The 23,755-nt window shown below is 34.1% G+C and overlaps 2 protein-coding genes and 1 pseudogene across 21 annotated transcripts; 2 read left to right on the top strand and 1 right to left on the bottom strand.

The window, feature by feature from the left end:
- Window positions 1–6,625: 6,625 nt before the first annotated feature.
- Window positions 6,626–9,002, bottom strand: LOC132799735 (protein FAR1-RELATED SEQUENCE 5-like). The gene is made up of 5 exons (XM_060812201.1): window positions 8,705–9,002; window positions 7,331–8,452; window positions 6,980–7,211; window positions 6,738–6,811; window positions 6,626–6,651 (listed from the first exon to the last, which is right to left on the bottom strand). The coding sequence occupies exons 1-5, from the start codon at window positions 9,000–9,002 to the stop codon at window positions 6,626–6,628; spliced, it is 1,752 nt and encodes a 583-aa protein (XP_060668184.1).
- Window positions 9,003–10,600: 1,598 nt separating this feature from the next.
- Window positions 10,601–14,383, top strand: LOC107412636 (beta-glucosidase 12-like; annotated as a pseudogene).
- Window positions 14,384–16,566: 2,183 nt separating this feature from the next.
- On the top strand, window positions 16,567–23,279 carry LOC107412656 (large ribosomal subunit protein eL6-like). Of its 20 annotated transcripts, none has more exons than XR_009634384.1 (10): window positions 16,567–16,909; window positions 17,011–17,114; window positions 17,900–19,114; window positions 19,550–19,595; window positions 19,686–19,764; window positions 19,847–20,935; window positions 21,087–21,147; window positions 21,810–22,071; window positions 22,462–22,530; window positions 23,041–23,279. XR_009634384.1 is itself a non-coding variant. In XM_060811819.1 (5 exons), exons 1-5 carry the CDS (start codon window positions 16,719–16,721, stop codon window positions 19,691–19,693), a joined length of 459 nt encoding a protein of 152 aa, XP_060667802.1. In that variant the 5' UTR covers window positions 16,567–16,718; the 3' UTR covers window positions 19,694–19,828. The 20 variants fall into 20 exon arrangements, 1 of the variants encoding a protein (XP_060667802.1); XR_009634383.1 differs by having other exon boundaries at window positions 21,796–22,071; XR_009634378.1 differs by having other exon boundaries at window positions 21,087–22,071.
- The last annotated feature ends 476 nt before the right edge of the window (window positions 23,280–23,755 follow it).

The following is a 23,755-nucleotide window of genomic DNA, read 5'->3' as shown; positions in this document are numbered from 1 at the left end:
GGAATGCATCAAGAATACGCCCTCCGGTACTAAAAGCAGATTCGGATGCTACTGTAGAAACTGGAATGGCGTATACATCTCTTGCAATTTGAGATAAAATTCGATATTTTGTCCAATTATTTTTCCACCAAGCCAAAATATCAAATTTCTCACTCTCCACATCCTCACATGGATCAAACAAAAATTTATCAACCTCATTCTTTATTTCCAATACATTTTTTTCCATTTTTCTTTTTTTAAATTGTGATTCTTTCAAACGCCGACGATCATCTATGCTTCCATCATCCAATGAATCCATCATCATCCCACTTTGTTGTGCTTGCATTGATTGACCATCATTTGAATTTGATACTTTAGAACTCCCATTCATAGAATCAATTTCCTTATAGAAGTTGTAAAGGTTAACTAAAGTATCTTTTACATCCCTAGTCAAAGATTCAACCATACCACTTTCATAAGCATCCTCAAAAAGATATAATATATATTCCAGCTTATATCGTGGATCAAGCACAATGGCAATAAGCAACAACTTGTTGACATTTCCAAGTGAACCCCAATATTTGTCAAACTTTATCAACATTTTCTTTGCCATATCGGCCATCAAATGATTTTGACTATTACTCCATTCAACAAGTGCATTATACATCAAACTCAATTCATGAAAACATATATTAGAAGTAACAGTCAAAGAGGCACTAAACTTTAAGGTAACTTCATAAAAAGTAGCAAGAAATTTCACAAAAACCCTTGCACTATCCTAATCTTTAATTAGAGGTGGTCCGACTCTCTTCCTTCCTACTTCATCTTCCTCAAAATATCCAAGATAATGTCCATCAGCATCTATCATCCTATCAAAACCTTTTTGATACTTCAAAGCCGAGTTCAACATCAAATAGGTGGAATTCCACCTAGTAGACACATCCAAAACCACGGTTTCTTTATATTCAATTTTCTCCTTCTCTACACATTCTTTAAATTTGTTTAACCTTGAAGGAGATGATCGAACATATCTAATAGCATTACGAATTCCAGCAATACTATCATGGATTTCCTTTAATCCAAATGTCACAATTAAATTTACAATATGTGTAGCACAACGAACATGTAAAAACTCACCATCCAAAACATTTCCTTTCCAATAATTTAATTTTTCTTTCAAAAAATTAACAGCCACATCATTTGAAGAAGCATTATCAACCGTTATTGTGAAAACCCTTTCAATACCCCATTCAATCAAACAATTTTCTATAACCTTACCAATTGTCTCACCCTTATGATTTTGCACAATACAAAAATTTAAAATTCTCTTATGCAACTTCCAATCATCATCAATGAAATGAGCGGTAAGAGTCATGTAATTGTTATTTTGAATGGAAGTCCATGTGTCCGTCGTAAGACAAACCCTTTGCTTCCTCAATGAAAACACACTCTTCAAAATTTTTTTCTCATCTAAGTACAACTGAAACACATCTCTAGAAATTGTTCTACGAGATGGCGGTTCAAACTTAGGGTTCAAAGCATTACAAAACTTTCTAAACCCTTCTCCTTCAACGTGGCTAAATGGTAACTCGTCCATGATGATCATTTCTGCACATGCAAGCCTACATGCCTCTTTACTAAATGTTGTACTCATAGAGACCAAATTGCTACTACCACTTTCAAATGAAAGAACTTGTTGCTTTTTATCCTCCATCCTATTAGGGTATTTTTTGCATTGGTTCATCAAATGGTTTCGCAATGTACTAGTTCCACATCTCTTGGTATTACATGCATAATCTACCCCACAATGTTTACATTTGCACCTAGGATTATTTGGATCATAATCTGGAATTTTTTCAAAATGTTCCCAAACCCAAGATGGAGCCCTAGAAGGTTTTCTCTTTTGCATTTTATAAGGTTTATCCAACTGTGAAGGTTGAGATTCAGCTTTATCTGATTCATTTAAATACTCTTCCAATTCATTAATATCATACAAATCATTGTGGCCCTCATCCATCTAGAACCTATTAAAAACAAAATAAACATATACATATATGTATATATATATATATACAAATATATATACATATAGCTGTCAAAATCAGCAGGCCAGGTTATATTAACAACTTCACAGCAATCAAGTCACACATCACTTCACAATCTCCAAACTTCACAGCAAACAATTTCACAGCCTATGCTTCACTACACTTTCAAAAAGCAATTTTTGACCTTCCCACATGCAAAAATAACGAGAAAAAGGCTAAGTAACTTACCTCCAAATAATAGACAATCACACAATTGTTTGTGATCTTGGAATTAAACGAAGAAAAGGAATGCTATTCGATTTATGCAAGTCACGATAGGATATTTGATTTTATCTACAAAACAGGGGAAAAAAATATATTAGACCACAAAGCAAAATAAAAAAAAATAGAATTGCAATACTAATTAGAAAAAACAGAAAAAAAAAAGTTTGCTATACACTTGAAAAAAAAAATTGGACAGATACTGCCAAGTCCACCATTCAACAAAATAAGCCATTTGAATCAAACAAACAACAATATAAAATACAAAACCCAAAATGATATATACAGGGGAAAAACCCAAAAATTTAAAATACAAAATACAAGATAATCCGCCTATACTTAATCACTTAATTGTTAGATATATATGGTTCTGATATAAAAGTAAATAGAACAGTCAAGGAGATTACATACGAGATAATTAGACTCTCTTTCACAATGCTTCAAAAATGATTATCTAAGAAGGCTAGTCCCACTCGTTGCTTAATTAACCCATTTATACGCTTTGACTTTTTTTCCTCAATCATACTCTCACTTCATCACCATTTTGAATCAGTCCTCCAAAAAAGTAAAACTATAAATATTATTTTTCAGATCCACGGTTGCTTTATTAAAACGATTGATTTAGAAACCAGAAAACAAATTAATACTACCTCTTGACAAAATGACTCTCAATTAAAGTATTTCTACATAAGCTTCCCATAAATTTTGGAAGTTTATTAATTAATTGCTTAGGATATATATTTATATGTGTGAATGCTTATTTGTATTTATCATCATGACATACATAGCCAAGAAAATTAATGAAACGATAAGCACCAAATTTATGATTGCGCGATCATAAACGACATAAAGTAGTTGGAAGGAAGAAGCAAAAGGAAACAAAACAAGTTACGGATGAATGGCCAACCATATGGGAAGGTAGGGACCCTCCATAAGGAAAAGTAATGGTCATCAGTTTGGCACACGCAGAAATTGACAATTCAGGTATAGGTTCCATAACCAAGTGCCTCATACTTCATTTCCATAAAATGAATATACAATATGGGATTGCCAAGATTTTAGCATAAATCAGAACTTGTTTATTTCAAAACATAATATCAATAACATATGTGTCAACTCATAACCAGATCCACTATGAATTCGTTTTCATATGCTGTTCACTATTTCATATATGGAAAATGGAAGAGTTATTATTTAACCTATACTTATACTTACCTGAAGTTTTAAGGATCTCTGAAGTCAACTCATGTCCTGCTTGTGCTAAGGAAACTAGCTGTCCAGAACAGAAATATTATAAAAGTAAGATTGATATAAAGCCACCTAACAACATAATCAAGAAATAAATAGTAAAAAATAACCTGCATTGCAGTGATAAACTCGGTAACACCCAAAAATCCTTGTCGTTTAGAGTCTGCAAGTGCCCAAACCTTTGAAAATGAATGAAAAAGGAAAGTAATCGTGAGTTTCATAGGATTATGAACAACCCACAAAATAAAGCATAAATCCGATCCATCCAGAATACTGGATAAAAAATCATGCATATGAAGGTGCTTGATTTCATTAAATTATTAGACCCTGCCTGATTGTGTTTCACGGCCAAACAGGACTTGGATTGTAAAGTAAAATTTATATACCCAGAACAACGATTAATATTTCTAGGAAAAGTAACCTGAAGCAAAATCAAATCGGATATTAATCCATCATCAAGCATACACAAGAGACCACAAGCATTGAGCCTATTTTCCCAATACAATTAAATGCTCATACAACAAAAATGGCGATCGGCGACGAGTGGTGAGCCTATTTTACCTGCAGAGCTTGGGACTTGGGAGGGCGACGAGTGGTGGCGAATGGCGATCGGCGAGAGGGCGACGAGTGGACTGGGTCCGGTGTCGGCGGTTGTTCAAGTGGTGGCGTTGCTTGGGAGTTCAGTCGGGTGGTGGCTGGCCGGAGGATGCTGCCTGCGAGTGGCGACTGGCGACGCGAATGCTAGGGCTTCAATTTCGTTTTGTGAGAATCTGAGATTGTGTTGACTGTTGAGTGCTGTCACTGTTGTGTGTTGTGTTTTCATCTTGAAATCCAACGGTGGTAATTAGATGGTGAGAGATCAATGGCTTACAAAATTTCATAGAAATAATTTAATGAAAATAATTTTTGCAAAATGGCTCTTTGGGTATGAAACGGTTCGGTTCGGGTTGGGTGGGTTAAAATTCCTTCCAACCCATAACCCGAACCGAAAATCTAACATTTTTATATGTATAACCCGACCCAAACCGACTAAACAATAAAAACCAACCCAAACCGACCCAAATTCTTCGGTTTGATCGGTTTTGTCGGGTCAGGTCGGTTTTTGCCCACTCCTAGTTGCTGGTGCTGCCGAGCTTGTTGTTGCTACTGCCGAGCTTGCTGTGTTGCTGCTGGTGCTCCTGTATTGCTGTTGGTGCTGCCGAGCTTGCTGTGTTGCTGCTAGTGCTGTTGCCGAGCTACTGTTCATGTGCACTGTTCACCTGTGTTTAAATATCTTTTTTTTTTTTTTTTGGCTAAAATATCTGCGTATAAACATCAATCTCCAGCTTGTATTGCTGCCGAGCTATGTTGCTGCTGAGCTACTGTTTACGTGTACTGTTTATGTGCACTATTCATATGTGTTTAAACATCTTTTTTTTTTAGATTTTTTTAATTTTTTTTTTGCTAAAATACCTGTGTATAAACATCAATCTCCAGCTTGTGTTGCTGCCGAGCTATGTTGTTGCCGAGCTACTGTTTATGTGTACTATTTTACGTGCACTGTTCACCTATGTTTAAACATCCTTTTTTTTTTAGATTTATTTTTATTTTTATTTTGGGCTAAAATACCTATGTATAAACATCAATCTCCAGCTTGTGTTGCTGCCAAGCTATGTTGCTGCCAAGATACTATTTACGTGACTGTTCATGCGCACTGTTCATTGCACTGTTCATCTGTGTTTAAACATTTTGTTTTTTTAGATTTTTTTTAAAATTTTTTTTGTGGCTAAAATACCTGTGTATAAACATCAATCTCCAGCTTGTGTTGCTACCGAGATACTGTTTACATGACTGTTCATGGGCACTGTTCAGCTGTGTTTAAACATCTTTTTTTTTTAAATTTTTTTTTGGGGCTAAAATACCTGTGTATAAACATCAATCTCCAGCTTGTGTTGCTGCCGAGATACTGTTTACATGCACTGTTCATCTATGTTTAAACATCCTTTTTTTTTTTTTTGATTTTTTTTTTAATTTTTTTGCTAAAATACCTATGTATAAACATCAATCTCGAGCTTCTCTTTCCTGCTAACTGAAGTAAACCACATTGGTAAATAAACGGCAAACTAAACTAAAAGCAAACTAGCATACATTTAGTCAAATAATCAAACAAGACTTCATGTTTCCAATATATGGCAATTTAAGAAGTCTATAATCATAACTCAACTCTCTTTTAGTAACTAAGCTGATAGTTATCGCAATATGACAAAAAAAGAAAAAAAAAATATAAGAAAAAGAAGAATGTTTAAATGCAGGTAAAAAGTTTACGTGAACAGTATGCGTGAACAGTAATCACGAAGCTTGCTTTCTTAAGTTTTTTGTACTAGTTTGTGCTATGGCTTTTTTATCCTAGTTAACAAATATACCAACCAATGATAGAATCCAATGAAAATAATCTAGTTTTCTACAAAAGCAATGAACAAAATATCAGCTTTTTGTTCTATGAAGAATTTACCACAGCATTGAGCATCCTGTTCCTTAGAGCACTTTCCTTTTTCGTTTCGATTATTAATGTCCCATAGGATATTTTTGTGTGCTTCATCTAGCTTAGGACTTTTTAGATCTTTTTTTGAGATGCCAATCTATCCATTGACGAACACACCTAAGTAGAGGCCAGAAAATTCCTAATAAGCATAAGTCCAATAAACAGTCATAGAAAAAACATGAGAAAGATTAAATAAACAGGCCAATAAGTCTTCTAACAAATAAACTAAGGTGGTGAAGTACAATGTGGCATTTTAGAAGTAAATCAATAACATGACAGATTAGAATATTGAAGTAGAGCAAAATGGCAGTGGTATGTGGAAGAAGATAATCTGTTGCAAAAATGGCTGCTCTTCTCTTCATTTATCATGATGTATAGAAATTAAATGTTCCAAACATAAAGAGTAGCACGTGAATATACGGCAAAACCAGTATACATTCAATCCAATAATCAAAACACATCTCTATTTTATATAGTCAACTGATAGTGCTTGCTATAAGATAGAAAATCCCAAACAAGCACACCAAAATAAAAAAAACAACTTCTTCTCCCAAATCTGTTGCAAGATAGGTCATCCTTTCATTTTCTCATGCAGACCTGCCAAAGTCCAGCACGTCCTTAGATTAGCAGCATGTTATTTCAATAAAATATCCAAGACCATACGATACCACTTAGTTTCATACCTGTGGAAGACAAACTATCAGCTTTAGAATCATATTCCGAGGCGTGCTGAGGACTTTCCTCATTTTGTGAGGACCTATATAGATGAGCAGCATGGTTTGTACAAAGTATGATCATACAAATTGCATAAGAATAATCAATAGTAAATGTATTATTTTCTTACGGATTGTTGAGGAGCGGACAGTTTCTTTTGTCGTGCGATTGCCCAATTTTTCCACATCCATTGCAACATCGACCTCTATACTTTGCGGCATTTGTTGCCTTCTCCTTTCGCCTTTTTAATCTTTGTCCGCATCCTTTTGCCCTCACAGCAGATGGGTCTTTCAAAGCCTCATAGTCATGAGCAGTGCTACCTTTTTCAGAAATGCCTCCACTTTTCGTGTTGCTAACTATGGATTCAATCTTGCCTAGCAAACTTTGAAGACCATCATTCACAATTACACTTGCCTCTTCATATATTATGGCTTTATCAATGACTTCCGAAGCAAGTTGGAATAGTTTAGCTCATCAAGTCAACATTGAACTACGCTGTCCACCTATCTCAACACCTTGCTTATCGGTTATTATTTGACATTTTGCACCTCAAACTTCTTACATGTACAAGATGCAAAGTCCAATTCTTTATCATAAGCAATTTCCCGCACTCTACGAACACGTTCTTTTGGACTACTCTTGACCACATACATTTTGTGTGTAGTATTTTCACAAACAAATTGTGGCATTATTACTAAGCTATTCCACAACTCATCTTGAAACTTAAGAAAAATCTTGCATGTGTAAATCTCAGCCATTTGCTCTTCCATTTCCAATGGCAATTTCAAAACAAGCTTCTCATTAATATCAACGTGATCAGCCCCTAACTCTTCGTGACGTTGATGTGCAAATGCCCTATTAAATCGAAGTATGAAATCCATCAATAAGTTTCTCTTCGAAATATATTTCTTGAAAAATGAATGGGAGCTTTCCGCACGTTGGCTACTTGACATTCCAGCTGAGAATATATGGTTAACATATGCAGGCACCCATCTTAAACATAGCTCAAATATTGATTTTAACCAATCATTGTTATCTAGGCTTGCCTTCTCGATGGTAGTCACCCATTTTCTTTCAAACTTTTCAGGGCATTCTGATTCCCAAATGCATTGTTGGAAGTCCTTATAAAAATCTCTATAGGTGATCACATTTAAATAATTAGAGAACTTTTCAAGTATGTGCCAACTACAATACCTATGAAATGTATTCGGTAAGCTCTGAACTATAGCCTTTGTCATTGTAGGATCTTGATCGGTAATGATCATTTTTGGGTTGTTCGTCGGCATGCTATCCTTTAATAGCTCAAACAACCAAACAAATGATTCTGTTTTTTCATCACTTAAAAAGGCACATGCAAAAAGCACCGTTTGACCATGATTGTTCACCCCCACCAAGGGTGCAAATATCATACCATATTGATTAGTGTTGTAAGTTGTATCAAATACAACTACATCACCAAAACATCCATAAGCTCTTCTAGACACCGAATCAGCCCAAAAACAACGCTTCAATTTACCATCATCATCTACATCTATTTTAAAAAAGAAGCATGGATCCTTTTCTTGCTCGGTTAGGAAATATTCCTTTAAAAGTTCTGCATCTTGTCCTCTTAATTCATTCCACACCTTAGCTTCATGGTTATATATATCCTTCTTTGTACACCCAATATTCTCTATACCTCCAGCTTCAAATTCAAGAATGCTTATTTGTTGATGAGTTGGCACATTTGCTGCTGAAAACTACAAAGTTAGTGACTTCTTGGCTTCAGACACACTACGATGTGATCTCAATAAATGCACTCTTCGAGGGGTTGATAATGGATGACTATGTTCTTCAACAAATACGGCGATGACAAATTTTCCCGTTTTTGACCTAACCATGGCAAGTTTAGCTTTACAATTTTCTCTTGTCATCCCCCGACACATTTTTCTCTCACCGTCCTTTATAGAAGATACTCCTTCCTTAAAACACACAAATTCTTTCCAGACAACTTCTTCCGCACCTTTACATCTCTTAGTCGAACTGCTACGAACACTAAACCCCGCCTCTTTTGCATATTTGATGTAGAACTCATGTGCCCCATCTATCGATTCAAACTTTTGTCCAACCTTTGGTTTGCAGTTTTCGGCCACTTGGGGAATGTAAACGTCATCCACGGATTTTGAATGTGACAGCAAGGATATGTCTTCAACTTGTCTACAATCTGAATTTGCTTCCAACTGTTCTACACTCATGTTTCCAATCTGAATTTGCTTCCAACTATTCTACACTCAAACCAGCTTCTTATTGATCAATTTGTAACCTGGTAGATGGCAAAGCAAAACCATCATGAGAGGTGGTAATATCTTTTATTTTAAGAAAGTTTAGTTTCTAAATAGAAGAGAAAAATATTGCAAAAATAAAGGCACTTCAGCCAAATTCTGCCGAGTTTGCATTATGGTTGCTGATCCAGCACACTTTATAATGAAAGAAACAAATATGCGTGCATCAACAGAAAAAATAAATAAATAAATCTGAATCATGGGGTTCAAAAAGGTTAATAGTACATATAAAAATGAAAAATATAAGTTGCAAAACAATAAAATAATTACATCTTTGCTAGATAAAGGGAAACAAAAATATTGATACATAACTCTTTAATCAATGAGAGGTTAACAAATCTACGCAAAGGCTATTAGAATAAAAATAATTATCAATTTAATCTATTAACTCTATGTTTCATGCATATTAAGAGGATTATAATTATTTAAAGTTCTTATTCAAGGATATATATACATATGTCTTTATGTGTGTGTGTGTGTGTGTGTGTGTAGATATAGGAATTACAAAATAGAATTACTTTGTATTCCAATTATAAAAAACTTATTTTCTCTTGTATAGCATGCATGGATTGGCCATTCGTATACCCCAAAAACAAGTGGTGTAAATATCTCTTTCGTGTTAGTATTATGATAGACTAAGTGAATTGATTATTACACAATGAACAGTATGCGTGAACAGTGGTATTTATACACCAGGAAAGAAAAACAACATGCATACATTTATGCTTTTTCTGCGAAAAGTATCATTTTCTAAATTTTCAAAAATCATCATAAAGATTGGCCTTCGTTCAAGTTATTTCTCAACCCAAATCACAATCCCACATTTAACAATTTCAATTATGCAAGACTACATAAAATCACCAACATAAAAAACAGAATGAAAAAAAAATTACAAAACATAAACTCACTCACTCACAGATACGAAGAGCCAGAATATAGACATGCAGAGTAGAAGATTATGAGCTGGTGGGTACAGAGAAGGGTGGCAATCGTGGTGCGAGCAGGTGCGTTTCCAAGATGGCAATGCTGTGGCAATGGTGGTACGATCTGGTGGGTTTGCAAGGATGGCAATGCTGGTTGCTGCTGGTGCGATTGGTAATTTTTGGCTGGTTGCTACTGGTGCGATTGGGAATTTTTGGCTGGTTGCTGCTGGTGCGATTGGAAATTTTGGCAAAGTCCTTTCGAGCTGATGAGAGCGGGAAGGGCTCAGGGGAAATTTGGCTAGTCATTCTCACGTGAGAGTTGCTTTGAAGGTGGGCCGTAGATGCCAGCAGTGCAAATCGAAGGGCAGGAAATTTCATCACATGTTTGGTCCGCATATAACCCATGGGTCGGTCCTCATGCTAGCCTCTCTGTATATATATATATATCTATATATATAGATTTATGTGTAATTAATTTTGAAACCTGGTTGATTTGGGGCTCTATATGTGTATATATATATATATGTAAAGAGAAGGACCAGAAATCCTCAACCAGTAGAACTAGCTAGTATAACAAATTGATTAAATATGGCATCCCAATTAGGGTCAGTAGTGGTTTTAGGGCTCCTAGTAGTCGTTGGGTGTGCGGTGACGAGTAGTGTGGGTGAATCTAGTAGTATCAAGCCTGCTCATTTTGACGTTACTTCTCTTAATAGTAGCAGTTTCCCTGCTGGTTTCCTATTCGGCATAGGATCTTCTTCTTACCAGGTAAACCCCCTGGCTACTCTCTCTAAATTAAGGCTTTGAAAAAGTACTCTATTAATTATCAAACATCTCATCCTCATCTATTCTTACGTATTAATTACTAATTTTATAATAGTGTAATAGATTCTTGCTAATTAAGCGTTCCCTTTCCAATTAATATATATACAATACTCAAAATTGATTTTATTGCATCTATTTATTAGTTGACAATTAGTAATATATATTTGGAGGCTTCGATCTTTTCGCTTTTTGTTTGTATGTCTGAATCATATATTAATATACTAAGGCTTTGGGATACTTTCACTCGCAAATATCCAGGTCTCTTTAATTCCAATCCAGTAGTACTTATCGTCTTGTTTTATATAAATCTTTTTTATTGGGCATAGTTGGGCACGGTATGATGCCTCATACAAGCACTAATGATAGAAGTTTTCAAGAGCTTGTTGTTTTAGAGTTTTTTTAAAAATTTTAATTTTCTTTTTAATTTCAAAGAGTTACAGTAATTTAGCTAACTCCATCAGAAGTTATAGATTAAAAATTAAAATAAAAAAATAGGATTTTATCCTTCAAGTATAAAAGAGCCAAATTCATTATTTAAATAAAGTTTTTAATATATATTTTTATTCCACCAATAATTTTCTATGCATAATTAATCTAATTTATTTGATTTCATATATATATATATAAAAGTGAGGTATACAATTGACATTAGTTTTATTAGCTAACTTATTTTTAATAATAATACTATTTCATATCTTTTGAATATTTTGAACCTTTTGTTATGGATGATCCGCAGAGAAGATATTAGATGGAAGTAATGGAGATGTAGCTGCTGATCAATATCACCGCTATAAGGTATAGATCGAGAAACAAAAATCATTAAAATCCTCTTTCTATTTTCTTCTAATGCAAATAACAAAAAAACATATTTTAAAATTACAAATTGGATCGATGTTGGGGTACATTTTTGGGAGGCTGAACATATATATATACACAACTTAATAAAAGAAAATGTTACATCATCTCATATGGCTCTTTCTATGATCATAAATGCAGGAAGATGTGGGTATAATAAAGGAAATGAATTTGGATGCTTATAGATTTTCTATTTCATGGACTAGATTGCTGCCAAGTAAGTTTTATCTTGATTCACATGTACTAATTAATTATTTCAGTTTTTGCTATCCTAATTCATAAAAGATTTTTACACCGATTAAGAGGGCTAGATTAACGCCCTTCAATTTTTTAAAAAGATTTTTGGATGCCTTTTTTCGAATATATATATATATATATATATATGCATGATTGTCTAATTTTAGATGATGTTTTTTCATTTTTAGAGGGAAGGCCTAGTGGGGGAGTGAACAAGGAAGGAATCGAGTATTACAACAACCTTATTAATGAACTTTTAGCGAATGGTATAGTACTCTTGATTTAATATTATGATGTCACATACACATTATATATATGGGGTGTGTGTGTGTGTGTGTGTGTGTGTGTGTAGGTAGGAAACTGATGTAATTAAAATTTAACTAACTGGGTAATATTATTGAGAATTGATATATATTTATATATATAGGTTTGAAGCCGTCTGTGACATTATTTCACTGGGACCCTCCCCAAGCTTCAGAAGATGAGTATGGCGGTTTCTTAAGCCCTCGAATTGTGTAAGTGCCAAAAGATTGTTAATATTCCTAAATTAAAATTATATATAATTTTAATTTATATGCGTTGTTTTTAATATATATATATATATACATATATACATATGTACTATATACATATAATTTAATGATATGAATGGTGAATAATACAGGAAGGATTTTGAGGAGTTTGCAGATATCTGCTTCAGAGAATTCGGAGATACAGTGAAGCACTGGACCACGTTTAATGAGCCATGGTCTTTCAGCAATACAGGTTATGCAACTGGGATATTTGCACCGGGTCGATGCTCCGATTGGCAACAGGCGAATTGCTCGGGTGGGAATTCAGGGACTGAGCCATACCGGGTGGCGCACCACCTGCTTCTTGCTCATGCAGCTGCTGTGAAGGTGTACAAGGACAAGTACCAGGCTTCTCAAAAGGGTTTGATTGGGATCGTACTCGTTTCCTTTTGGTACATTCCACATTCCCCTTCTCAGGAAGACCATGACGCTGCTCAACGAGCCCTTGGTTTCATGCTTGGATGGTAATATATTAATAATAAACTAACTAGATATCTTTTTCATTCATTAATTTTGGTTAATACATATTATGATTAATTTTGTGTAATTAAAATTTTTTAGTAAGTTGTATTACATACATTTATATATATATATATATATGCATTAATTAATGCATGCATGCAGGTTTTTGAATCCCTTGACATTTGGTGAGTACACATACCATGAGAGTCCATGTTGGAAAGCGACTACCCGAATTCAAGCCAGAGGAAGTAAGCCTTGTAAAAGACTCGTTCGACTTTCTTGGTTTGAACTACTACAGTTCTTAGTTCTTACTATGTGTACAACCAGCCTCGAAATCATAGTGATGACCATTACAGTTTTACTACTGACGGCGAATTTAATCAAACCAGTATGTCTACACTAACGCGATAATTAATTTATCACCCTGTAATTCAACTACTAAACTACTACTATAGCTGTTTTGTTTTGTTTGCTTTCTGTTAGTTATATGTATATATATATATATATATATACATATAACATTTACTTTGGTTATATGTATATTAATATTTAATTAGATCGTACTAACAAAAATTACTTGACCAAATTGTGATGGCAGCGGAACTACTTAATGGGGAATCCATTGGCCCACAGGTACATGTATATGCAATAAATAGTAATATAAGATAGTAAATATTAAATAATATATGAGAAGCCGCTTTTGTAGAGTACTCATTTTCTAACATATCCAGATTATGCGGTTACTAATCGAGTTCCAATGATATTACTCCTTCATTAGTCAAAATGATTTTGCAGAATGGTTCACTTTGGATCAGAGTTTATCCCAGAGGAATTTATGACCTTCTGCTTTACGTGAAAAACAAGTATCATAATCCAATTATTTATATTACGGAGAATGGTAATAAATTAAATTATAATATTAAGATGTACTTTCATTATTAATTATATATGTTATAAAAAAAAAATACATTATATTTTGTTAACTGATATAAGCATGGATCGACTTAATTATTTACGTAAATTATATATGAAGGCATTGATCAGTTTGATATCCCAAAAATGCCACTCGAGCAAGCCCTCAATGACATTCCAAGAATTAGCTATCACCAAGGTCATCTTTCATTCCTTCATAAAGCGATCGAGTAAGTGCATTATGCTTAGTTAATTACAAATAAGTTAAGTTAGACTTTGGTTAATGACTTAACTAATTATTGGAGGTCTAACATCTTAATTGATTTGGTTTTGGTGTAGGGATGGCGTAAAATTGAAGGGATATTTTGCATGGTCACTTTTGGACAATTTTGAATGGCTTGCTGGTTATGCCGATCGATTTGGTTTCAACTATGTGGATTTTGATAATGGGTTGAAAAGATATCCCAAACAATCCGCCCGCTGGCTCAAGGCTTTTCTGAAAAAATAATCATGAACAAATATTATTAATAATGATCCAATAAGCTCGCTCGCTCGCTCGCTCGCTCTTCAACACTAATCCTACGGAAGCTATCTGAGGAATAAAAGCTCTCCAATAATCCTTCTTTCATGTAACTCTCCCAACAATCCTTATCCTCAAGATTAGATAAATTAAAGTATTTTATCTTTTTATAAACGTATCAGTTGAAGTTATTGTTGAGCGATCACTTAAATAATGTTCATGTGCTGTTTGGATTTGAATCTGTCCTTGTTTCTTCTTTTAGCCACGCTTTTATTCCTTCTTCAATTATACCACTTAAAGAAATTTGTTTTTTCGATCAACTGAAAACAAAGGATATTCTTCAAAGAATATATATCAAAAAAGAATCTTCATAATTAAAAGAATATTTAAAAACGAAAAAATATATAATAATAATAATAATAATAATTCGATAGAAACAAAAACTTATTACCTTATTATAAACTCCAAATCAGCCTCTTCTACAATCCAACTAAAAAAACTGCCATCTGAAAACCTGAACGCTATATTTACCAAGCTTGAAGTTGAAGATATTTACCAAACTTTTTTCCATTTCTTTATCAGTTTAATATCATGGTTCTTTTCGACATGGGTAGCTAATATCAACGATCAATTTCATTTATCAGACTTATAATATTTTCAACTTCACTCAAAAAAGTTTTAATATATATATACATATATATATAAATATCATTGTTCTTTTCTACCATTCTTGGAGATGTAAGCTCTTTATGATCTGTCTTCAATAAAATAAAATTTCCTTTAAAAAATGAATCATATTAAGAAGATACCGGTGTCATTGTCAATCAGAATAATTAATTAATTTAATTAGAAGAGATTGATTAGGATCCGTTTGGATCCTAAAAAGGTCAAGAGGGAGAAAAAAAAAAAAAAAAAAGAGAGAGAGAGAGAGCAAAAGAAGCAAAATTTGTCTGTTTGGTTTATACAAATTATACTCACCCAGAAAAACAAAGGGGAACGAACAAAGACTCTGGTCAGACCTATTTTGCTAAATGCTTAACCAATTTGTACACTGGGGCTGAACTTCATCCATATTGATTTTTATTTTCTGTGTTTCATGTTTTCATCAACCTAGCTCTTTGGATGAAAGATCTAGCGTAGAGAGAAAAGGAAAGGAGAGTCAAGAGACTCATACGGGTGGTTCACCGTCAATATCTACCATTTGCCAATTTGGAGAAAAATCTTCGAAGCGTAGAGAAACAGAGGAAACATACAGAAAGAGGATAAGTTTGCCACTTTGCTGAGCCGGATAACATTGGTGTCCCCTTGGCTTGTGCCATATTCCAACGCAAGGCACCACAAGAACGCTGCACTGCGAGCACTTGACTTCAATTTTGGATGGTTAGGTTTTTATAAAACAAACACCCAACTTTATGATTTATGGGAATTTTGGATGATAAGTCTAGTATATTTATATATATATATATATATATATATATATAGTTGAGAATCAATCTGTTTAGATCATAATAAATCATGGCTAAAGATGAGATATTAGATGGGTAATATATATATATATATAGTTGAGAATCAATCTGTTTAGATCATAATAAATCATGGCTAAAGATGATATATTAGATGGGTAATATATATATATATAATATTTACCAAAAAACAAATTATGGGTAATTTATATTTTTTCATCGAAATGTTAATATATGGAACTTTGAGCGTATTGAAATACCTGGGCACTACCATTACCATATAGAACTTTGAGCATTGATTAATGCCCTCCAGTTTGTATTCTGCTAATGGTCGAGAGTAGGCCCACCCAACCACCTGATGACCCAATTATTTTGTGGATGAGCAGTTCAATTTAGCCTACTGTTTATAATACTTACCAAAGCCCGACAAACCAAGTGTTGGGCTTCCAAGTATTTCAACCCAGTAACATACTAGTTTAGGCTGGGTCACCTTAGCCGCTTCAGCAAAAAAAAAAATAAAAAAAAAATTCTATGTCAGAGAATTTAGCCTAAAATCCTAATATCCTCGTAGAATGAGCTTAATGATTTTTACCCTTTTATTTATTTTTTTTTCTACTTTTTTAATTTTTAACAATCTCCAAATACTTTTATATCCAAATTAAATATATATATATATATATATATATATATATATTTTTTTTTTTTTTTCTTTTCTTCACCCGATTTTTCTCTTCTCCTTCATCACCCTTCCTTCAAAGCTGGCTCATTTTTTCTCATTCATAAAGCTTTCTTCACTTGGTTGCCCTTTTGCCAAACAGCCTCGTTTCATCTCTCCGGTCACCAAGTATTCAAGTTCTAAAATGTATCACAAGAGAGGACTTTGGCTATCAAGGCCAAAAAAGGCGGCTTTTTCCCTCGTCACGATCCGAAGCCTGCCGCAGAGAACCCACCTCAAAAACCTCCCAAGTTCTACCCCGCTGATGATGTCAAGAAACTGCTTGTCAACAAGAGCAAGCACAAGCCCACCAAGCTCAAATTCAATTCCAAAAAGGTTTTTTTTTTTTTTTTTTTTTAAATAATCTATCTAATGCATTTTGGCTACATGTTATTTGGCTTTCGTTGCTTTGTTAATTGGGTCTGTGAGCTTTTCAGGATGAGTATTACACCGGAGACGGTGTTGATTGTGTTGGCTGGGAGATTTAAAGGGAAGAGAGTTGTATTCCTGAAGCAACTTTCATCTGGCTTGCTTCTGGTGGGTAAGACTTTTTTTTTTTTTTTTTTTGCTTCCAATAAATTGCCAAATGTTCTTGCTTTTGTTTTTGTTTTTTTTTTTTGTTTTGTTTTTGTGTTTATTTTCCCGTGACTAGAAATGAGTATTCGATTGCTATAAATAGGAATTAAATTATGTGTTTTTATTTTTTATTTTATTTTTTATATATATTTGTTCATTTCAACTATTCTTAACAGTTCGGTTCAAAGTTTTCTTTTCCAGATAGTGGAATGTGCATTTTTGAATTGAAATTACCATATGCAAGTACTCTCTTTAATAGACATTTTGTTGATCTATTACATTTGCTATCACATGTCTTGCAAAATTATGGAAATGTTAATTTGCAAGAATGAAGGTTCTTTTTTAACCATTTTGTGGGATCATATTGTTTTTCTCTTTCCAATTAGGATAATGGACAACAGTTATGTCTATTTCTTTTTCCTTTTTATGCTTCCACCCTGCATTTAGGAGATGAAAATCGAAAACCATTTCATATTTTTTCTTCTATGGTAACAACCATATGCTTTTATCTAGATGTATTTCACAAGATAATTCCATTATGCTTTATGTATTAGTGAAATTTAGCAGCTTTTAGTCATTGATATGTTTGCTCCTTTTAGATTTTTAGCTGATTTGTGGTTTGTTCGAAATTTTGCATCATATTATTCTTAACTAGATTGCATTGATATTTATGTACATATCTGGTTAATATTCACCCAAATATCTCTTGTTGGTTCCTCTTGAAGTTTTAGTTTTGAACTTTCTTTCCAGGCAAGACCGATCCATACGTTATTTTAAGCCTAGGGGACCAAGTCATACGCAGCAAAAAGAACAGTGAAACCACAGTCATTGAACCTCCTGGTGAACCAATTTGGAATCAGGTAAAGGTCCTTGTAATTCTGCTTCGACGTTTGTATTTAAATGAAGTTGTAAAAGTTTTTCTAAATGATCATATATGTTTATATATATATATATATATATGCTTGCTGGCAGGATACAAGCAACTATAGAACATTGTCTGGTCATATGCATCTTCTATCAAGTCATATAAGATATTTGGTGATGCAGTGGTGTTTGATACCACTCATTGCTTGACTACATTTGATATGCCACTTGGGATATGGGTTGGAATGAATAATTATGGTATGCCTTGCTACTTTGGTTGCTTGCTTCAACGAGAAGAAAATCTGAGGTCTTTTTGATGGGCATTGAAGGTAATAGAGCGAAAATAGAATACAATACAAATATATTCTATTAGTCATTTTGTGTAGAAAGGAAGTGGGTTTATTGGTGGTTTTGTGTAGAAATTATGATAATACAAATTTTCGATAATTATGATAATATAAATTTTTTTGTTAGCCAAACCATCTATTGTATGGTTTGTGGGTGTAATTGCTAAAGCAACAAGTGTGATTGCTGTTTTGAAGGATAAGACGTAAGGTTGCTCATGCTCATGACTAAATTTTATATTTATTACTCATATAACTTCATGGAACTAGGTTAATTAATCTTTAGACAAGCATGTATTCTATCAAATTGTTCTAATAGTATTATCATCACTTGCTTATTCCTTTCTCTTTCTATTACGCAGAGAAAACTAATTTCTACTTACACATTTGTTATGTCATTTAATTTTATTTTTCTAAAGCCTAGTTGACAAATAATCTGTTTTGCTATTTGTGAAAATATTAATCGTCTTTGTAAAAGTCATAAACTTCATATTTAATTTGATTATTGTTACGTTTTACACTTTGATATGTTATTTTGCCGTTGGGCTAGACATTATTGATTAATATTTATCATTCTCTTGTTTCATTTTGATATGTTATTTTGCAGTTTGGTTAAACATTATTGATTAATATTTATCATTCTCTTGTTTTTCATTGGATATATTTTAGTGTTGACAAGTTAAGGAAGCTTTTGTCTGATAAGGATGCATACCATCAATTTTTACTTTTGCTCGATCAAGTTAAAATTCAAAATAATGTATGTACATAAGCTTTTTCTCTCAGTTGGAAATCTGTCTGTACTACTTAAGTGCATAAAGTGCATGCATCAACCCCTTTTTAAAACGCTTGTTAGTGAATATTGGGTATTGTGCTAATACAATGACTTTTGTGCTTGATTTATATGGTTTATTAATGAGCATGGTGGTTTATGCCTTCCCAATATATAGTAGTTTCGCTATTGTGATACTTGAGTCTATGTTCTGATTATTTTTCCTAGATATTTTTTTTGCAACTTGACAATTAGCAGCTTAGAGATGAAATTCACAAAGAAAGACTGCAGCTAGCGAGTTATTCTTTTCTTATTATCTACTAGTTTTTGCTATATTAGTCATGCACAATTGGATTATGCATGGAGAGAGCACAATTGAATTATGCATGGAAAAACAGATCCTAAATTTATTTAAACTCACAGGGAGAACTTGGAAAAGGAACCGCACATTATGGAGCTCAGAAATCAGGTAATATTTATCTTGCTTTCTTTAGGTGGTGTCGAAATTATTGTATTGATTGTGAAACATTTTCTCCTGTTTGTATGGTACACGGTGCAGAATTATGAGAACAACAGACTTGGCTGCTGTAGAGGAGAAGCTATATTGAGCTTGAGAGACAAAAGGAAGAAATGTTGAGGTTTGGTTCCCCTATTTCCCTTCTCTAAAGGCTTCAAGGTATAGAATATGATAATTTATAGTTGGAAATTTGAATTGTGCAGTTTCTTTGTAACACCCCGTCCCGAACCATGTCGGAATTTTTGCACGTTGACCGAGATTGACTGTTGACCGTTGACCAAGGGGTCAAAAGTTGACTTTTTGATCCGATTGGAATTCTAGGTTGACTGAGATACCGTTACGAAGTACACGTTGGCACGAGTTCGTAGACTAGTAGCACGTTCAAAACGGAGCTACGGTTTGAAAGTTATGAGCAAAACAAGTTGAGGTCCAAACTGTCCAAGGGGTGCCGGAGTTGACTTTTTATTCATGCAAAGTTGAGCTTTGACTCATGCATGGTTGTGAAGTGTTCATCGATACGAGTCCGTAGACTAGCGGCACGTCCGATTTGGACATGTGGTTTGAAAGTTATGGACCTGTAGAGTTTTTCAAACACCGTATTATTTTAATATTATTTTTTAAACATGTAACGATGTGTCACGTGTGACTTAATGAAGGTGACCATGTGTCACCATGTTGAGAAGCCACATGTCAACCATGTGTAATATCAAATTATTTTTATTATTATTTTTATTATTATTTTAAATAATAATATTATTATTTAATTATTTAATTATTTTTAATTTTCCTTTTTCTTTTTCTTTTTCTTTCCTTTTTCTTTTCTTTTTCTTTTTCTTTTCTTTTCCCCACGTGGGAAAAAAAGGGCCAGGGCCCGATCCTCTCCTTCTTCTTCTTTTTCTTTCTTTCTTTCTTTCTTTCTTTCTTTCTTTCCACCGCCCGTCTCTCTCTCTCTCCCTGCTGCACATTTTCCAGCCACCGGAACCACGCACGCGCCGGCCGACGTGAAAGCCCGCAGCTGGTGACACCGGCGGCCAAATCTTCGGCCGAATGGCCAGCGGACGAGCCGGGATCGGCCTCCAACGCCGGCGGCCGGTGTGTCGCCAGTTTGGCCATTTTCCGACAGCCACCGGTCGTGCAACCGGTCCTTTCCCACTAATTTGGACCCTCTGAGTCCGATTCTGAGCTCCAATTAACTCAACTCCCGTCGATTTGCAAGATACGAAGGGATTAAAACCGGCCGAATCTTTCCGACCAAATTCCGGCCACCGCCGGTCGAATTGAACTCAATGGAGGTCGGTAATGGGATCCTCATCTCACAAGCTTTCCATAGACATATAATTTGTCAATTTTGGATAACGTTTGTGTTTGACCTCCCCGGGTACCGGGTATTAATTATCCGATTAAAATATTAATTTATTTAACTGTGTGTGAATTTTGTTCTAGGAGCACGGGTGAGTCATGGAATTGATCCCATGGTGGATCATGGTTTAATTGCGTGCTCCAGGTGAGTGACCCACCTTTAAAAATATTTTGGACAATTTATTATATTTATTTGGTGTTTATTTGATATCTGTAATTTGTGCTCATGTGGCATATTTTAAATATAATCGGGAAAAATATTATTTTATATATATTTATCCATTAGTGCTAAACGGAAATTTGGGGGTCATTAAGAAATTCCCGATTATTATTTTATTGTGATTAAATGGTATTTATTACACATGAGCAAGTATTTTCAGTAATTGATTGTGTCTGGATTTTATATCTTTTTTGGGCAATTAATTATGTTTAATTGGTATTTAAATTATGCTCATGTGGTACAATTTGGTTATGGTTTTATTGTGGTTTAATTTATTTATTATGCATGAGCAAAGTATATTTCGGTAATAATCGTATGTGGTTTTAAGTATTATTTTCGGGCATAATTGGGTTAAATATTTTATGAAAATATTTGGTTAAATTTTATAAATTATGCCCGCGGTATTTTTATTGTTGAACCTCGTACTTCAAGAAAATTGTGGTTTATTTGTTATCGATATTTTCGTACCGGTTTGTTAAATAAAAATATGTGGGATGGTAAGTGTGAAATTTTGATATATTTCCCACGGTAATTTTGGAAAACGGTACGGTTGGTTAATAATAATTGTTTTAGATGCACTTATACAGTATTGGTGTTCTGGTGTATGGACACGTGGTAGCGCGCAAGTATTATGTGGTTTAGCGCGCAAGTATTATTTCTCCCGTGGTTGCCATTGGACTGGGCAGGCAAGTTTGATATTGGCAACAGCCGCCCCTCCCTTGGCCAGGATGATGGTTTCAGCAGCGGTATTGTCGGGACGCCGAAGTGCCGTTTGCAAGTTTCTCTCTTTAATCTCTCCGCCAATCGGTGCTCGGGACGCTGGGTATTGGAGGGCATCACTAGTATATGGTATGGTGCGTCAGGTGTAATTTTCAGATAAAGTTTCAAACCCTAAAGGTGTTCAAAAATTACTTATTATAATTTATTACATTTTAATTATATATTGGGGTATTTATTATTTATTGTTTATCAAATGGTTTGATCCCTTGGTTTTTGGGAAGTACAAATATCGGGTTTTGTGAAAATGTTTTAAAAGGGGAACATTTCCAACGGAGCGAATAGTGAGGGTTTTGAGAGAAATTGCTATTTCAAATGTTTATTTATTTATTTATTTAATTGTTCGGTATTGATTAATTAAATCCCTTTATTTGGTATACTATTATTATTAAAGGTGTACAGTAGATAGGGTCACTCACTGGGATGATTAGCATCTCACACTCTTAAATTCTGTTCCCCTAGGTTCAGGTTGGAGACGTTGATTGTCCGGGGCGAGTCCAACATCTCAGTTCGATGCCGAAAGTCCAAGAAGTATATCTTCCCTTTTTCCTCTCTATCCTGTATTGCTTCTTATCTGTCATTGTATAAATTCCACATTTATCTGTATAATGCTCTGTATACTGTATTGGACGTGTAGTTATTATTTATGCACTGGGTTGCTGCTGTTATTTTTTTTGAAGTGCTGAAATTTGTGGAATCCATTTGTAGTATTGTGGGAGGAATAAGGGGATGTTTATAGAAGTGTGTTTTCAGTGCAGGTAATTTTTCTAGTTAGTCCTACCCTTAGGGGAGGTGCTGCCAGATTTTCCGTTGGAAGGTTCGGTGGTATTTCCCTGGAATCAGGGCTTGTCTAGGATTTCGGGAAGGAATTCTGGACGGGTCCTGACATTCTTTGTGCTCAAGCTCAAGTTTCTTTCTGCCATTTTGTACATAGTGGTTGTGCTTAAACACGAAAGAATTAATGTAGAGAAGTTAAATTTGATAGTAAGCTACTTTATCTTAATTACCTTTAACCTTTATTTTACTGGTGTTTGTATGCAGATGCAATGAACATAACAGATGAGGAATCTGAAAGTCTGCACAAGCAGCTTTTTGTGCAGATATACAAGGAGCTTCGCACCACTTAAGCGAGCACTCATTCATCTTGTAGTTAAAACAAATTCACTCAGTTGAATTGATATTATAGAAAGATATATACTTGGAACACATTGAAACCTTACTTCTAGTTTCAATGCATTGGCTAGATAAACATGATTGTCTGTGTATTATTTGGTTAAATATTGTCTGTGTATTATTTGGTTAAATATTTTCTCTTTGCCAATATATCAGTTTTGACAGCACTTGTTCATGTACGTTCAACATTCATCGTGGTATGGTATTATATAGTTACAATTTTATCAATTTTTTCCATAATTACATTTACATTTATGATTTTTAACTTGAAAAAACTGACAGATGCAGTCTATGCTTTTTAGGCTTTATCTGAAACTAAAACTAGCCTTTCATTATGATGCAGTGCTTTTACTTGTTTTGTCTTTGATTGGACAGTAATCTCATATTGGCTAATCTGATTATGAATCGACATAAATGTGAGTATAACTTCAATGTAAAAAGCTCAAAGCAGTTCCATGTTTAAGGAATAATACCACTTTAAACAATTACACCATGGATTTGGTACCAACACAGCCTTTTGTAGGAGCTATAATATTCTCTAGTTTTTATTCATAAAACACTTGTACATTTTTGGCTTGCTAAT

This window comes from Ziziphus jujuba, chromosome 10 (genome assembly GCF_031755915.1).
Source record: "Ziziphus jujuba cultivar Dongzao chromosome 10, ASM3175591v1".
Classification (NCBI taxonomy): domain Eukaryota; kingdom Viridiplantae; phylum Streptophyta; class Magnoliopsida; order Rosales; family Rhamnaceae; genus Ziziphus; species Ziziphus jujuba.
The sequence above is the reverse complement of the archived record's forward strand: the minus strand, read 5'-3'. Positions and strand labels throughout refer to the sequence as shown.

Coding starts and splice junctions, on each gene's coding strand:
- LOC107412656 (XM_060811819.1), top strand. CDS start 16,719: ATGTATCACAAGAGAGGACTTTGGCTATCAAGGCCAAAAAAGGCGGCT. Junction 16,910..17,010: donor TCAAATTCAATTCCAAAAAG/GTTTTTTTTTTT, acceptor TGAGCTTTTCAG/GATGAGTATTACACCGGAGA. Junction 17,115..17,899: donor ATCTGGCTTGCTTCTGGTGG/GTAAGACTTTTT, acceptor CTTTCTTTCCAG/GCAAGACCGATCCATACGTT.
- LOC132799735 (XM_060812201.1), bottom strand. CDS start 9,002: ATGAGTGTAGAACAGTTGGAAGCAAATTCAGATTGTAGACAAGTTGAA. Junction 7,212..7,330: donor GGACTTTGCATCTTGTACAT/GTAAGAAGTTTG, acceptor TTGCTTCGGAAG/TCATTGATAAAGCCATAATA. Junction 6,652..6,737: donor TGATAGTTTGTCTTCCACAG/GTATGAAACTAA, acceptor GGACTTTGGCAG/GTCTGCATGAGAAAATGAAA.